This window comes from Ambystoma mexicanum, chromosome 1q (assembly GCF_040938575.1).
Source record: "Ambystoma mexicanum isolate Mex_15411 chromosome 1q, UKY_AmexF1_1, whole genome shotgun sequence".
In the NCBI taxonomy this organism is placed as follows: domain Eukaryota; kingdom Metazoa; phylum Chordata; class Amphibia; order Caudata; family Ambystomatidae; genus Ambystoma; species Ambystoma mexicanum.
The window spans coordinates 180,829,634-180,845,849 of record NC_090922.1 but is presented as its reverse complement, the minus strand read 5'-3'; the positions used below and the strand labels follow the sequence as shown (position 1 = coordinate 180,845,849).

General features: G+C 43.7%; 1 protein-coding gene across 2 annotated transcripts in view; it reads left to right on the top strand.

The window, feature by feature from the left end:
- MYBPC2 (myosin binding protein C2) overlaps positions 1-16,216 on the top strand; it is a 241,323-nt gene that overhangs the window by 167,204 nt on the left and 57,903 nt on the right. For both annotated transcript variants that reach the window (XM_069636959.1, XM_069636949.1), the window contains one exon: positions 1,532-1,620. In XM_069636959.1, coding sequence (XP_069493060.1) covers positions 1,532-1,620 — 89 coding nt within the window. The remainder of the gene's footprint in view (positions 1-1,531; positions 1,621-16,216) is intronic.

The window sequence follows — 16,216 nt, the reverse complement described above, 5'->3', positions numbered from 1 at the left end:
AGGGGCCATGGGGCAAAATGAGCCTGATCCCACATACAGGGGGTTGTTACCCCTTTATCTCTCCTTAATGAAAGAATAAGCTCTCTCAGACACAATTCATCACCCCTGCACACACAATGAATTAATATGGTATGGATCTATAGATCGAGAAAACTCGAGTGAGAATTCAGAGTGTTTTAACAGAAATATAATTCTCTTCCCAGATGGGAGACTGTCTCCATTAATATACATGGGGTCACTGAGATGACCAAGAATGAAACTATACGTTCAGTTGTGAGATTACCAGCAACGGGTATACTATGCTCCAAGGAGTGAGGTGCCGACTCAATATATCACACTGTTTAAATGTGTGAGACCCATCCTGAATGCTTGCCCAAAGAGCCTTGGCCAGAGTTTCACACTGAAGAAGTGAGCATGTGATCCGGGGTCTGCAGCCCACACACACGCATGGGATTCCCATGCATCCACTTGCGAGATTTGCACCAAATTAGGGAGATTGTGCGCCAAGGTAGGGGGCACACGCATAGTCTTTGCTCTGAGGTTTGACACACTCCTAGTTGTGTTGCTCTGCCTTTTGAGGGCTACTACAACCTGGATGATTATAGAAGGTGGAGTAGGGGCAGTGTCGGCCTACTGGAATGCAACTGGATGGTTTAAGCCTCCTTCTTACTTGACTTTAGTATATGCTGTACATGCTAGAAAATGTTTCCCCTGTTCAGCGCTCCCCCCACCCCCTCGCAACAAGTTGGTGACAACGTATAAATGCGGTCATATAACTGCTACCTCTGTCACTTCCTATATTAGGGCACCCCTCGGGAATTTCATAAGTCGGCTCCCTTGACTGTTGGGGTGCCAAAAGGGGACCAAAGGCAGCTCCCTTGCCCTAGAAACAATTCTTATCCTGTCTCTGCATCGGCATCCCAAGATCCTCTCCACCCTGCATATTCTTCACCTCTGGCCTCCTCCTTCTGTATGGAGGTAAAACAACCCCAGAGACAGATTGTCCTAAATATGGCCGAAATACTCAGCATGCACCATTAAACCAAATAAACAACCCCTACATCTCCCAGACACACAAACACACAATGTCAGCATTGTCTAAATATGAAGATTGAACCTCCGACACATACTTTCATCAAGGAAGTAAGGAGGCAGGCAGACTGTAGTTCATGCCTATAGCCGTAATGCTATCCCAAAAGCCAAAGTTGTGCAAGTACCACAGGAAAGAAAACTCCAGTACCTCTCAACGCACCCTCATTTGGATGGCGACACCCTCCTTGGACCCCTTTTTCACGCAACGAATTAGCTAAAGGTCTACCATTCATTTGAATATCCTCCTCCCAGCAAACTTGTCACTTTGTCATATTTGTTCATATCCCATGACTTCAAAAGGGATCACCCTCTTTGTTTCTCCTCTGGGCGTTTGCCTTTCCAGATCCCCATGGGCTCTGGAGGACCTTCAATTGTTCTTTTCTACCCAACTGTTCTTGTCATGTTTTTTGCTCTCACCTCCTTATATTTTCATTCACAGAACAGCCCAAGATCCGCCTCCCTCGCCAGCTTCGGCAGACGTATATTAGAAAAGTTGGACAGCAAGTTAACCTGGTTATTCCCTTTCAGGTAAGGATGTAAGGAGCTCACATTGCTGGTTCTTTGGCTTCCTGCTTTCCCCACTTCCGAACCTTGCTGGTATGTGACTGCCCCGCCAGGCAGATCAGAAAGTGTTCCTTGTGCTATCACTTTGAAGCATCTAGAATTGGCTCCATTCCACCACCTCCCCTTGCATGCAGATCCTAACCGCTATAAGGAGAGTATCCAACCATAACTCCTTGTTCCTACTTGCATTGCCTAGTGCGCAGGTAAGGAATATTTTTGTAGTTTTTACACTAAGCTGTGATGACTTGGCACCACTTTCCACACTCTTGGGTGAGTGTTCTATTTTCAAGGTACTTTTTCTAATTACTGTATTTGAAAAATTATTTAATTGAATGGCCCCTCTGTTGTTGTTTTACGAATTCACCACCTCCCTTGCCGTATGCCATACACAAATTGTTTCAAACGATATATTGGTTATGGCTGCAATTTTTCCATGGTGACCCATTACAGCCCTCTGTGACGTGCCTGGGAAACATCCCTTTGTTGAGCTCCTCTGCCTTTGGCTGTGGTTTAGCTCTGAGGTCTTTGAGCAAAAGGCTGTATCTCATGTCCAGGACTGTACCAAAGATAACTGCCTCATTCACAAAAGCTCACATGCTGTTGAACTTAAGTAAGGAGAGTTGAGTCTCGCAGGGTCTTTCAATACTGGTACAAAGATTGCCTTTGTTGCAACAAAGCCTTTGTCTACCCTATTTAAGGGGAGTCACAAGGGCTGACACACATTACTGGTTGTTCCTAAGGCTTTCTCATACTTTAAAAAGGGTGTCTCTTCCAAGATAGCTGCATCTAGCATAAAGACGATTAAGAAGGCTTTAAAATGTCAGTTCCAGTACAGAGCCCTCTTCTGCCCCAATTTCAACTTCTAAGCATAAACATATATATATATATTTTTTTTATTTACTTGTATCTAATCAAGGGAAAAATGATTTTTACAAGAAGTTGTTAATTACAGTTGATGTACGTCAGAAAGTGCGTAAAGGTAAGTCTCAAGGTATTAAATTCAAAGATGTTCTCAAAATTGAACAGGGAGAAAATCCTCTGTAATTAGAAAAATGTCCATTGAAAATCCAAGACCGGCCGGTCGCTTTAAGTTACGACGCCGAGTTTGATTAAGGCTGCTTCCAATATTTTGGCCGTGACTAGCGCCCATCGGGACTTTTCGCCAGATATCAAACGGCACCACCACGTGTGCTCATCGATCAGGACCGAGTCAAGCCATAGCGGAGTCAAAAACGGAGTGCGAATTTGCTTCAAAGCCGGGCAGTTTAGGAGAAGATGGCGAATGTTCTCGACAGAATCAGGGTCTTCACACAGTCTGCATGTAATTGAGCTGGCCAGCCGTCTTCTCCCTAGGATTTCTCGAGTATGGAGCAAGTTTAAACGTGCCCTTAAAAATGTTGAGCGCAGTTTTTTGTCTGGGAATCTCAGACAGTACGCCAAAGGAAGTTTCAATTTATTATAGGTTGGTGGAAGGTGGTTTAGGCACTTGATGGAAGCAGCTTTGTCAATGGTGGTAATCCAGTCCTGCAGTTTCAGTTTTTCACTTACTCTTTGCGGGTTCGTTATCAAGTCATTTAGTGAACATTGCAGGTCTTCCAGTTTGGCTTTTTGAAGGTGTGCCCATTTTTGGACCGTCTTGGTGTTAGTTGATTCCAATTCCTGCCCAATAATTTTAAAGATTGGCAAGCCGTCTTTAATTAAGGTTTTCCTAAATAGGGCAAGTGCGGCCCCACTGACGGTGGCGCTTAGCGACAGAAGGCCCAACTCTCGTCTGATCGCTTCAATAGGAATTGCATTCGGAAGGCCTAAAAGAGACTTCCATATATAGGCCTCTAGTTTTCGCAATAGTTGGGGTGGTACGGTGAACATGGCATCCATGCCATAGGTCAGTGCGGGGACCATTTTTCCCTTGTAGAAATTAATGGCCGGCACTAATGAGAATTTGCCATACTTCCTGTCAAGTGCTCGTAGTTGGGATGTCAGTTGTTTAGTTTTAGCCCAGAGATGTTGCTGCATTTTGAGTTCTTGAGACGACCCATCTATGAACACACCTAGATATTTAAATTGTTGGACCACTTCGATTCTAGTTTCGCACACTGACCAAGACCGGGTGGTTTTCGGAGGGTGGCGAGAAGAGGACAGCACCATAATTCTGGTTTTAGTCTGGTTTATTTGGAGATTGTTGGTGGTCATGTAGGTTGCCAGATTGTCCAGCTGCCGTTGAAGGCCGATCGGAGTTTGATCGAACAGGATCATATCGTCGGCGTAAAGCAGACGGGACAGGGGGGAATTGCCGAACTTCGGAGGGAAGCTACGCACCAGAACTTCCGAGTCTTTATAGTCCCTCAAAAAAGCCGCGAAGAGTGCCGGAGCCAGGGGACAGCCTTGTTTAACTCCTCTATGCGCTTGGATATCTCTAGACAGGGCCCCCTGTTTATTCAGTCGGACGTTGAGTGAGGTATTGGTGTGAAGGGCTATTATTGGCTGTAGTACAGCAGGTGGACACTTCCAGTTTTCCAGCTTTCTCCACAATCTTGGTCGGTCAACTTTGTCGAAAGCATGAGAAAGGTCGATGAAAGCCGCGTACACCTTAGGGGCGCCCTGCTTTATTTTGGCTTTTAGGATTGTGAGTATGAGAATGTTCAATGCGGTGCTGCCATTTTTCTTGAAGCCTAGTTGGTAGGGATCACTGCAGGGGGCTGCTTTCTCCCAGCGGTGGAAGTGATCCAAAAGAAGAGTGGCAAACAGTTTGCCCATAATGTCCAGTAGGGCAATCGGCGATAATTTTCCGGGGCTTCTCTGCTTCCTTGTTTGAAAATTGGTATGATGGTTGCTTTGCACCACGATAATGGGATCTGTCTGGTTGTTCTGCAGTGGTCAAACAGAATGCCCATGAAGGCAGCCCATTCATCACGGTGCTTCTTTAGATCTATATTCGACAGGCCATCCGGGCCTGGAGCTCTTGATGATTTTAACTTTTGGATGGCTGTGCTTATGTCTGATATTGCTGAGAGATCGATCCAAGGCGCTGCGCAGGAATCAAGAGACGAGATCGTATCCTGGCTCGGGCTAGCAAAAAGGTCGGTGAAAAACGTGACCCAGACTTGTTCCGGAAATGAGTTGCTCATGCTAAAAGTTGTCGATCCTTGTGAAGCATTTACCAAGGACCAAAAATCAGCCGTTTTTTTTGCAGTTAGGACTTTCATCATTGATTCTGCGTCTTGTTGGTATAAGACAGCTCGACGTGCTCTGATCCATGATTTGTAGGCTTTCTTTTCAGTTCTCCAGCGATCCCATGCAGCAGCGGTGCTGTCTGCCTTGGCGCGTCTTCTGAGAGTTCTCAAGACGTTTTTCTTCCCAGCTGTTTGCTTGTCGTACTGGTGGTTGCACGATTTGGGGATAGGCGGGCCTGCTGCTGAGTGATGCCTGTATTTAAGGAACATGGGGAGGTAGTCTGGCCTGATGGGTGGAGCAAGAGGTTGATCAGTCCCAAATTCCGCAACGTACTGGTCGGTAATAGATCTAATATTGGCCAAAGTCAGTCGAAGGCGCGAATGTTGGGGATTTGTTTCAACTGATGGTAAGCATAAACATATTAGAAACAGGGAACAGAGTCGTGGGATGCATGAAAAGCTTTTCAAAGTTGCATGAAAATACTTTTCTTCTTGTGTCAACCAGCTCCACACCCCAGGCTGTTGGGTTGGCTTCGTTGACACATTCATTGTATGAAGGGAAGGACTGTCTGTGTTTTACCCTTAGGGCCTAGATTCTGATGTTTTGATGTATTTTGCTGTTCCCCCCGGTCACTCATACTCTGGTGAGGGTTTTGCAATTTTCACCAGCGAACTTGTCAGCTCTTAAATTAGATGGGTTTTGTATTCCAAATCCAAATCCCCTTTCCTCTCTTCCTTGCCAGAGCCAGTTGATCTTTACGAATGATCGAGTACTCTGGCTGCTTTTGTTCAACTTTTACCACGCACATACTCAAAGGAAGTAAACAAAACCAAATGGGGCATAGACTGGCACCCTAAGCGCTTGTCGGGTCTCTGACCTTTATAGGGATTATGTGTACGTTTGAGATACAATTTAAGTCATATTGGCATATAACTGCTACGGGTGATTGAGTCAAACTGGATCCTTTGCCCAAGGAATCCACACAAAACTAACAATTCAGAAGGGGTTACACAACCACACTGCGCAGTTTCAAATAGTGAAATTATAGTCAGGTTTACTATGATTCAAAACAGCCGACACGTTTTCCAACCACAGGTCTTCTTCTATGCTGTTATTGACATAATTCCACATCCAAAATAAATGGTATGAATATCATAAGCATACACTGAATGCAAAAGGCAAATAAAAATGTATTTTTAATTTTTTGAAAATGTATACAAACCCAGCACAAAAAACAGGGACATAAGAGAAAGAGGAAACAATATACAATATTTTTGTATGTGTACAAATTTAATAAAAGCAAAAAGTAAAATTAATAGGCACATTGGTTGAGCCCAACCATATATATCAGTAAAAGGATACAATTGTTGCATAACACGGTCAAGACAAAAACCAGACAAATAAAGGCAAAGTGTTTAGACCATGATAAAAAAACCAAGACAAAGCAAATAGCTTCTTAAAGAGTGAGGAACAGACACACATCTTATGAAGGTAAGTAACAGACTCAAAGAAAGGTGTCTGAGCATGTTCCTTCAGCCTCTTTGCCTATAACAGTGGAACATGTTGCAGTTTCGGACCCTCCACTCAATAGAGGAATGTGTGGAGAGAGTCAGAGTGATACAGCCATGTTCATGGACACGTGCAAGCTCCTGGTCTATTTTGTAGCTCAGGTGGAAGGCCATTTACAACTTCCAAATGATCTGGCCACCCAAATTTGGCTCCAGGTCCAGCTCCTTATGTGCCAATACTGTATTTCAGTATCTGATAACACGGCCATATTGCCAGACAACCGTATGATCCGTCTCCAAATAAGAGAAGGCCAGATACGGATCCAGATTTGGATTTGGATGAGGAAACTTTGTCTCTGCATTTCACTATTTTGTACAACATGGTCAACATAAGTAAGTAGCGTGCAAGACATAATTCACCTCCCCATTACCTATCCATCATCAAGTCCTGGATGTCAAATGTGTTATATCTGGTAATGCTCATAAAGTTGTGCATATTGTATTAGTTGAAATTAAAGCTTTTAAGTAGAATGCGTAGTAGAATGTTATGAGTTGAGTTAGAATAGAATAGAATTGTTAGAACATAAAATTAAGAGTCAGTTGAGAGTCAGTTGAGAGAGAGCTAAAGTTGGGAGATGATTTCTCCAAAAAAAGATTACACCTGCTTACCTACCATATATTGTTCTCTCATCTATCATACTGGTGACGAGGGCCACTCATCCTAGTGCACAGCATTGGGCGAGGAAGACGAGTGTCTGCAAACAAACCCATGTGTGGCGCTCACAATGAACCAGCGGGTTGTGTGGTGGACGACCCTTTGCGGTTCAGCGGCCACCAGAGGTGAGGTGTGCCGTAAGGAAATCTCTGAGGCCATTGGGGCTTTGCTATAGCTCGAGGAACAGGCATGCGCTACGTTGCAATTCAAGTGCGTCATGCAGGAGCGTGTGCAGTGACAGTGTAGTTGTGCAATCACGTTGGGAGTTGCCAGGCAATCTCAACACGTCATGTGCCTTGCTAACGCATTGCATGAAGTGTGATCGGGTTGGACAGCTCCCGTCTCACAAGGGAAGATAAAATAGGGCAGTGTATAACAATTATAGTAGGGACTGAGAGCTCACACTGCTCAGCTGTTGTTGAATAACCCAGCACACTGATTGTCAAAGGACAAGATTACAAATAAAATCACATTGTTCAATACATCTGAGTGCAATGACTAAGATCCCAGGTCCAGGGCTTTGTTTTGCGCAACCTGGCAAACCGTTGGTTCGGTGGAAAGACTGAAAAGAGGATTTTCAGAAATGTGTACTGGCAGTTTACAGTTCAAATTTCACTAATGAGAGGAAGGATGCGCTATTAAAGCAATAGATCCTGAGGACAGTGGGATTACCAGTCTGGTAAGGCCACTGGGGTGTCAGTTACAGGCCCAAGCGTAGCGAGGGCCTTAACCTGAGCCCCAAGGCATTACCATACGAGTAATGTCCCCCCTCCAAGGGTTCTACATCTATTTGTATCCTGGTATGTTGTACCGTGGTACTAAATGTTTATTTTTCTCACATTAAGAAACTGCATGTAAAACATGTTTTAACTTGAGAAAAACTACAAAAAATGGCCGCCATGGATTGGGGCAAAGGAAACTACATGGAGTCCCTTTTCCCTTTCTATGGCAGCCATTGCCGGATCGGTGCTGTGCTAGGAACACTAGTGTTCCAGGTGCAGGGAAGGACAGAGCAGAACAGGTAAGTAGGGTGCAGTAGGGCGAGGGAGGCGAGATGTGGAAAAATGGTGTAAGGCTGGGAAGGGCAAGAGAACGCAGGGAGAGGTCACACTTACCATCATCAATCCGGCGAGGGAAGATGGCAGCCTCCTGCTCTGAGTGGGGTCTTTCCCGGTGTGGTAAAGACCCTGTTGAGAGCCTCCTCATTGGTCGGGAGGCCACCACACACCCTCACCGGATACTAATATGCCATTGTCTGAGACATGCTGGGCAAGAAATATATAAGAGGTTTCCTGATCCAGTCCAACCAAAAGGTTGGGGGAATGTGAACATATTTGAAGTCAGCATTGCCAACCTGGACAAGCACATTGAGGTCAAAGAGAACATGATATTAACAAGATATCATTTTGCCACGAGGGAACAAAAGAAAGGAGAGACAGTTGAGGAATTTGTAAATGCACTTAGAGGTCTGGCAATAAAGTGTCAGTTTGGACATTGTCAGGAGGAGCATCTGTGAGCTCAATTCATGATCAAATGTGCCAATGATAAGAGTATATGACGGGTTATGGAAAGAAAAGGACCCCCATTTGGAGAGTTCCATAGACATAGCCAAACAAGTGGAACACACTGCCTCTTGTATCAAGGAATTAAAAAAGAAAAAAGGAAGAAGACAAGGTTTTGGGTGAACAAAATACAGTGTTCAAAGGGAGGCATGTCATGAATAAGGGCACTGGAAGAGACATTGATGGAGCACTAGAGACAAAGGCAGTCTCCCAAAACCTCAATCCAGCCGGGGCACTACCAGGGCTCACACATCTTTGATACTTTCTTGATGCCTTATAGAATATCTTCATTCTTTTGTCTGTGCATCTCTTCTATGTACGCCTGGCTTGCCTCGTATGACGTCACCATTCCTCTCTTTCATTCATTGGTCCTGTTTCTTCCGGAATTTCATTCACATGGCCATCATACTGTTGTGTATGCAGGTATGGCTTTCTCAATGGGAACCTTACTTCCTGTCCCGATTAACACTTTTTTAATATTCTGTGCTGGGGATTTCAATGCCAGTACTGCAGATGGCAAGCCAGCGGACATTGCACTGTGCTATTCCATAGGTGCCAGACTGCTTTTGTTTCCTTCAGTAGACTAAAACATGTGTCAAGCAGTCTATTGAATAAAACAAAAGGAATTAAGCACATATGAAATAGCACAGTGCAATGGGACACTTGCTTGTCAGCGGCAGGGCTTGAGTACGATTCCCCCAGCATTGGACAGTTAAAAAAAGCATTTTATAAAATTGTTAATTGTCCCATGTTGGGGATTTGAAGCTGAGCCTGGCTGATGACAAGCCAGTGTCACATCGCACAGTGCTATTTCTGAGATGCTGGATTTCCTTTGTTCCATTCAATAGACTGCTTGAGACATAAAACCTTTCAATTGAATGAAACAAAAGAAAATGAGCACCTATTAAATAGCACAGAGCAGCAATGCGACACTGGCTTGTCACGGCAGGGATCCCCAGCGTGAGACATTTGTTTTTTATTGTCCCTTGATGGGGACACTTCAGGCCGCCCCCAGACGTTAGCCGACACCCACTCATTACAATCTCCCCACCCCCTCGATTGCTCACCACACTTAAAGCACTGCTCATAAGCAAAGAAATGTGCGGGTCAAAGATGAGATGCTGTGTATTATAAGAAGTCAGTCATAAGGCTAGTGTATGTTGAGTTAAATCCATTGAAATAATAGTAAGGTACATAGCCAATATAGATTTTCAAGGAAAGAGTTCCACAGGCTGTGAATTTGTAACAAGTGTTGGAGGGAATTTGTTGTCATGTGGTTGTGAAACGTCATTACAGATAAAACATAATCCCAATGCTGAGCAACATGTTTATACTTTGGTGGGGGTGAGATAACCAGTTTTCAATCTGCAGAAACATGAAGTGGAAAGGTGGGTCTCGGGTGTGTTTGTGGACAGGGATGGATGCTTTAAGTATTTTTATACACAGGATTAAACTAAAAAAGGGAGTGACTCTCATGGTAGCAAAGTTGAGGAGAGGGTAGTTTGTTTTACAAATTACGTGGACGACACGCAATGCCTAATCCTCCTCTCCGGAGTATATGTGGAAGCCGTGAAGGAGGTTAACAAAGTGTAGATGCTGATTCAGGCCTGGATGATCCAAAATGGACTTGCACTCAACGGTGGAAAACCGGAGCTGCTGCTGTTACGCTCTCTGGATAGGCTACAGAAGCTGGACCCAGTGTTCCAACACTTTATGCTGGCACGATGTAAGATCATTGCCGAACAGAGAGTGAAGACTCTGGGGGTATTTTTGGATCATACCCTAAATATGCGGGCACAGGTTAACAGCCTAGTCTCCACATCTGCCTATCACATCAGACTCCTATCCAGGATACGTCTGTATCTATCTATACAAATCTGTATTACAGTCGCTAGGGCCATCGTGAGTACTAAAATTGACTATTGCAGTAGCTTGCTAGTTGGAATCAGTAAGATGGACTGTGCCAGGATACAGACAATTCAAATTAGCGCAGTCAGAGCAGTTGAAGGACTAAACAGAAGAGCCCATGTCTCTGAGGCTAGACGAAAGCTTCATTGGCTTCCTGTAGAAGCCAGAACAACCTTTTTCGCCTATTGACCATAAAACACAGACAGGAAGAAGCCCTACATATCTGACAGAAACCCTGAGGAGAAAGCCTCGGTGAGATCCACTGAGATCTAATGATACAAATGTGTTGATGGTACCCAGGACTACATTGGCTATGGTCAGAAAAAGTGCCTTTTTTGTAGCAGCACCCATGGCATGGAATGCTATTCTACCGGACCTCAGGGGGATTGAGTCAAGACAAATGTTTAAAAAGTAACTAAAGACCTACTTTCTAAGGTAGAGCCCTCGGGTTTGGTTTACATGTGGCTTTCTGACTGTTAGCTGTCCCATTTGTGTTCTATGCATGTTCTTTTGCATTTACCTGTTGTGTTGACTGTGCGCCCGTATGCCTCCGGGCCCTTGGTGCGCGTTACAAATAAAATAGCATAGCAAGGTTTGAAAGAGCATACTTTTGCCTTCGCATCAAGAGCACTGAGAGATGGAGAGTCTCGCTATTCGGTTATTGAGCAAGAAGCATTGGCCTGTGTATGGGCCATAATAATTGAAAGTATATCTTTATGGATGACCATTTGTAGTAATGATATCTCACAAGCCGTTGGTGGCAATTTTCAATAACAAAGGTTTGGATGGAGTATCAATGAGTAGTGTTACGTGGGTTTGGAGTTTATTGTAGAACATGTGTCTCGGAAGAACAATGCATTTGCAGGTGGGCTTTCAAGAAATCCTGTTATGGATGAATAGATTGGGGAAGGATTGGGTGTAGAAGATATAAGGGACATATCTGCAGTATAGGAGAGTCTCAAAGAGGAAGTGTGGCAGAAGGCTTACTCAGAGGATGAGGTCTATCAGGAAGTGAAAAAACACATCTGAAGTAGTTGAAGAGAGAGTGGTGATGAAGGTGGTAAAAGTAATCATTAACTTAAGACGTATAAGCGAGTAAAGAATTAATTGAGTATTCAGGGTGTGTATGTGTGCAGGGGAAATGACTACTGGTACCGGATGTGATGAGGAGCGTCGTAGTAGGTTTAGGACATGATGGGCACATGGGGATTTCCAGGACGGAATCGGTGATACAAATAGACTTTAGGTGGCCGAACATGGATGAATTCATTGAAGCACAAATGAAAGAGTGTGGAGAATGTAGAAGCAGTGATAAAAGCTTAGAGACCAAGGTGCCTCCCATGGGTATTTCACAAGCACCTAGAGTTCAGTGGGGGAGAGTTGCTATTTTTTTATTTATTAGGTCAGTGCATGTTACATGACCCAGAGACAGTTATGTTATAGTTGTTATTAATGTATTGTTCAAATGGCCTAAAATAGGAGTTGTGAGAGTTGTTACAGCTAAAAGTATAATAGCGTTCTTGGGAAGGTGTATTCTGGAGGGAAGGAATTCCTTCAAAATTGTTGAGTGACAATGGTCCTCAGTTTTTAGCAAAATAATTTGAGACATGGTTGAAAGATTTAGGAAATGTACATTGCAGGTCCTCTTTATATCATCCTCAAAGCAATGGATGATTAGAGGGGTTTAACAGAACAATCATGGAAGGCATACGGATGTCAGTTAACAATAATGAGGATTGGCAAAGAGCATTAGTGAGGAGAGTGTAACATCCTGGCTCACTACAATTGTTTGCTATTGAAGGTGCTTTAGAATGTAGAATCTGGGGAGCCCCGGATTCCAGGTAAGACAGTTCTACTGACTTGAGGATAGGAGCTTGAAGCTAATGGAAGTTTAGCCTGCACTCTCCTGCCTAACTTCCTAACTGAATCCTGTAACATGAAATAAAGAAGTTTCCTTTTCTACTTACTTGCATCCTGGTGTTCCTGCTCTGTGTCATTCTTCCCTCAAGTCCCAGTATGTATCCTTGAAATATTTCAGTACAACAGAGTTACCTGGAATATGGGGCTCCCCAGGTTCTACATTCTAATGTACCTTCAATAGTAAACAATTGTAGTAAACCAGGATGCTAAAGATCTCCTTTCTTTATTCACTGATGAAACATGACAATAATATAACTCAGGATGCTACAGAGAGTGTTTCAGTGCAGGATCACTCCTAAAGGGATGACTGGTGTGTCACTATTTGAAGTTTTCAGAAGTAGAAAACCAAATACCTTGTTGGCACCTGGGCGCTTGGACAAGTCCAAAGTGGTCACTCCTGACATTGCAAATATTAAAGAGAAAATAATGAGGAGTGGTGAAATGCTGAAAGCAAGGTATGAAAAAAAGTATGGATGTAAAGTTTAGGCATTGGTTCCAGGAGAAAAGGTACAAATAAAACTGCCAAGGAGAGGGAAGAAGTGTGATTCCAAGTACTCACGTGACAAAATTGTTAATAAAGATCTTGGTAATGCTGTGAGATTGAATTCAGGTGAAGTATGCAAATAATTGCATATAAGATTCACTAATTCAGATGCTCTTTGTGAATTAAGCTGCCACTTTTTTGTGCAAGTGAGGAGATCTCATTGTGCCAAAAAGACTTTTGAGAATTTGGCCCACAATCTTTGGGATCCTCAGAACAGGCTCCATCACATCTATTCTCTGGAGCATGAAGCAATATTTCTGGCACTGTAGTCCTTTTTTTCCCCAACTTCAGAACTGGGTTGTTCAAGTAATAATAGAGAAATAAACTGCTCTGTCCTACTTGAATTAAAAAAGGGAGTACTCTGTACTTCCTCTCTGCAAGCAGTGGTAGACATTAAGGATTGGGCATTTCAGCATCAACTAATTCTTCCGGCAGTACATTAAGAGGGAGATGACAATGTCACAGCAAAGAGCAACCTCCTCTGCACAAATGGATCTTCAATCCCTTAGTGTCTCGGAAAATCTTTCATATTGTTAAGAAAGGAAGAAGGCAATGTGCACGGAATCTCACAGTGTACAACTTTGAATCTAAATATGTGCATACAAAACCCAAGACTTGTGTATACTAAAACCCAGGAGAAACAATAATACCTATATATGAAAAGGAATGTGGGGTAAGCACATTGAGGTCAAAGAGAACATGATATTAACAAGATATCATTTTGCCACGAGGGAACAAAAGAAAGGAGAGACAGTTGAGGAATTTGTAAATGCACTTAGAGGTCTGGCAATAAAGTGTCAGTTTGGACATTGTCAGGAGGAGCATCTGTGAGCTCAACTCATGATCAAATGTGCCAATGATAAGAGTATATGACGGGTTATGGAAAGAAAAGGACCCCCATTTGGAGAGTTCCATAGACATAGCCAAACAAGTGGAACACACTGCCTCTTGTATCAAGGAATTAAAAAAGGAAGAAGACAAGGTTTTGGGTGAACAAAATACAGTGTTCAAAGGGAGGCATGTAATGAATAAGGGCACTGGAAGAGACATTGATGGAGCACTAGAGACAAAGGCAGTCTCCCAAAACCTCAATCCAGCCGGGGCACTACCAGGGCTCACACATCTTTGATACTTTCTTGATGCCTTATAGAATATCTTCATTCTTTTGTCTGTGCATCTCTTCTATGTACGCCTGGCTTTCTTCGCATGACGTCACCATTCCTCTCTTTCATTCATTGGTCCTGTTTCTTCCGGAATTTCATTCACATGGCCATCATACTGTTGTGTATGCAGGTATGGCTTTCTCAATGGGAACCTTACTTCCTGTCCCGATTAACACTTTTTTAATATTCTGTGCTGGGGATTTCAATGCCAGTACTGCAGATGGCAAGCCAGCGGACATTGCACTGTGCTATTCCATAGATGCCAGACTGCTTTTGTTTCCTTCAGTAGACTAAAACATGTGTCAAGCAGTCTATTGAATAAAACAAAAGGAATTAAGCACATATGAAATAGCACAGTGGAATGGGACACTTGCTTGTCAGCGGCAGGGCTTGAGTACGATTCCCCCAGCATTGGACAGTTAAAAAAAGCATTTTATAAAATTGTTAATTGTCCCATGTTGGGGATTTGAAGCTGAGCCTGGAATATGAAAAGGAATGTGGGGTAAGCACTTAGAACCTCCTTATAACTGAAAGGAAAGTCGGCAAACTCCTTACCCACTATGCTATTACAGATACTGACAGCGCTAAACCCACGTAGAGGGCAAGCAAGGACAGGATCTGTGAGCTGACACTCTGGATGATACAGAATAAGGAACTTAGAAACTGTACTCACGAGGACCGGAAAGACCACTTGAATGTCAGTAAACTCACGAACCCAGTTGATCAAACAGGAACCCTGAAGGCTATAACAGCAATGGGTGGAGGAAACTAAATACATAAGACCCTAGTCAAGGGGCGAGTAGAAATAGTGATATAAAACAGTGAGGAAAACAAAAAGGGCATTAACACTGGGACTAGTTACAATAACACCAACACCTAATAATCCATGGGAAATGAATGCAGAAGTGAGATGGAAAACATGGAATGGATCCCAATAGAAAGTAAGGATCAGGAGCAGGGAAAATGATATCACAAAAGGAAACCTTGAGGCAGGAAGATGAATCTATAAAGGGAAAGACTAAAGCATCAGGTTTTTCAGTATCAAAGGACAGCAACAAAGAAACAGAAAACACAGGCGAATTGGGCAGCATTAAAGGGAAAAGCACAGAGACAGGCTGCCTGCAGACAGAGGAAGACAGAAAGGGAAATCCAGTGAGCAGAAATCAATTAAGCACAAGAATCCGAAATCCAGGGCAGAGGAACAAGAAACAGGAACTGGGCACTAGGCACAAAAGCTAGGAACAAGGAACAGGAACTAGGTACTAGGCACAAAAGCTAGGAACAAGGAATAAGGGACCAGTCACAACAGGAACACAGCAACAATGACCAGCGCTGGACTGAAGCAAACTGAGGCTTTTAAAGCTGCTTAACGAGCACACCCCTCAGGCGTGCCGCCTGCTGCACCTGCAGCCACAGGTGTTTCCTATCCTCCACCCAGCCTTGTCCTGCAAGGGAGGAGGTGAAGCAGTGAGCCAGGCATTCTGGGAAGCATAGTCATTTGATTAAAGTAGCAGTAGCATGCTGGCTGCCAAAAACCTGGAATGGATCCGGAAGGGAAGTAATTTGGGAAATAAGGTTTTAGTGCTCCCAATTCATCAGGACACTGTAGCATAAGGTTCGGAGGAAATGTCCAGTAGGGAATAAACCCCAAAACATGCCCCCAAGTGGCGGGAACGGGAGCGAAGGGAGCGAGCCGTGACACATATCTTGAGCTTTTTCGCTAATAGATCTAATTGTCACAAGCCACAATTCTCTGTGTCACCAGCACTTGTCCTGTGGGCCCCGGGCATAACTCTTTGTTTGATACTCTCCTTTTAGCATAGTCAGACAAGTCCCTGTATGAATTTCCTTCAACACCTTTGATTCTTAATCCTCTTCGGAAATTTCAGTTAGTTTGGCAACTCTTCTCTGATTCTGGTGGCCACATTCTACTCTTTTCAGGTGAGCTATTCAGATCTCCACCATCTCTCAGTAGTCAAGTTTCTGGAGCTCCATCAGGAGCTGGATCTGCTTTCTCATCAAAAGGACTATATTTGTATGCATTGTTCCCTGCATCACTAAACTTG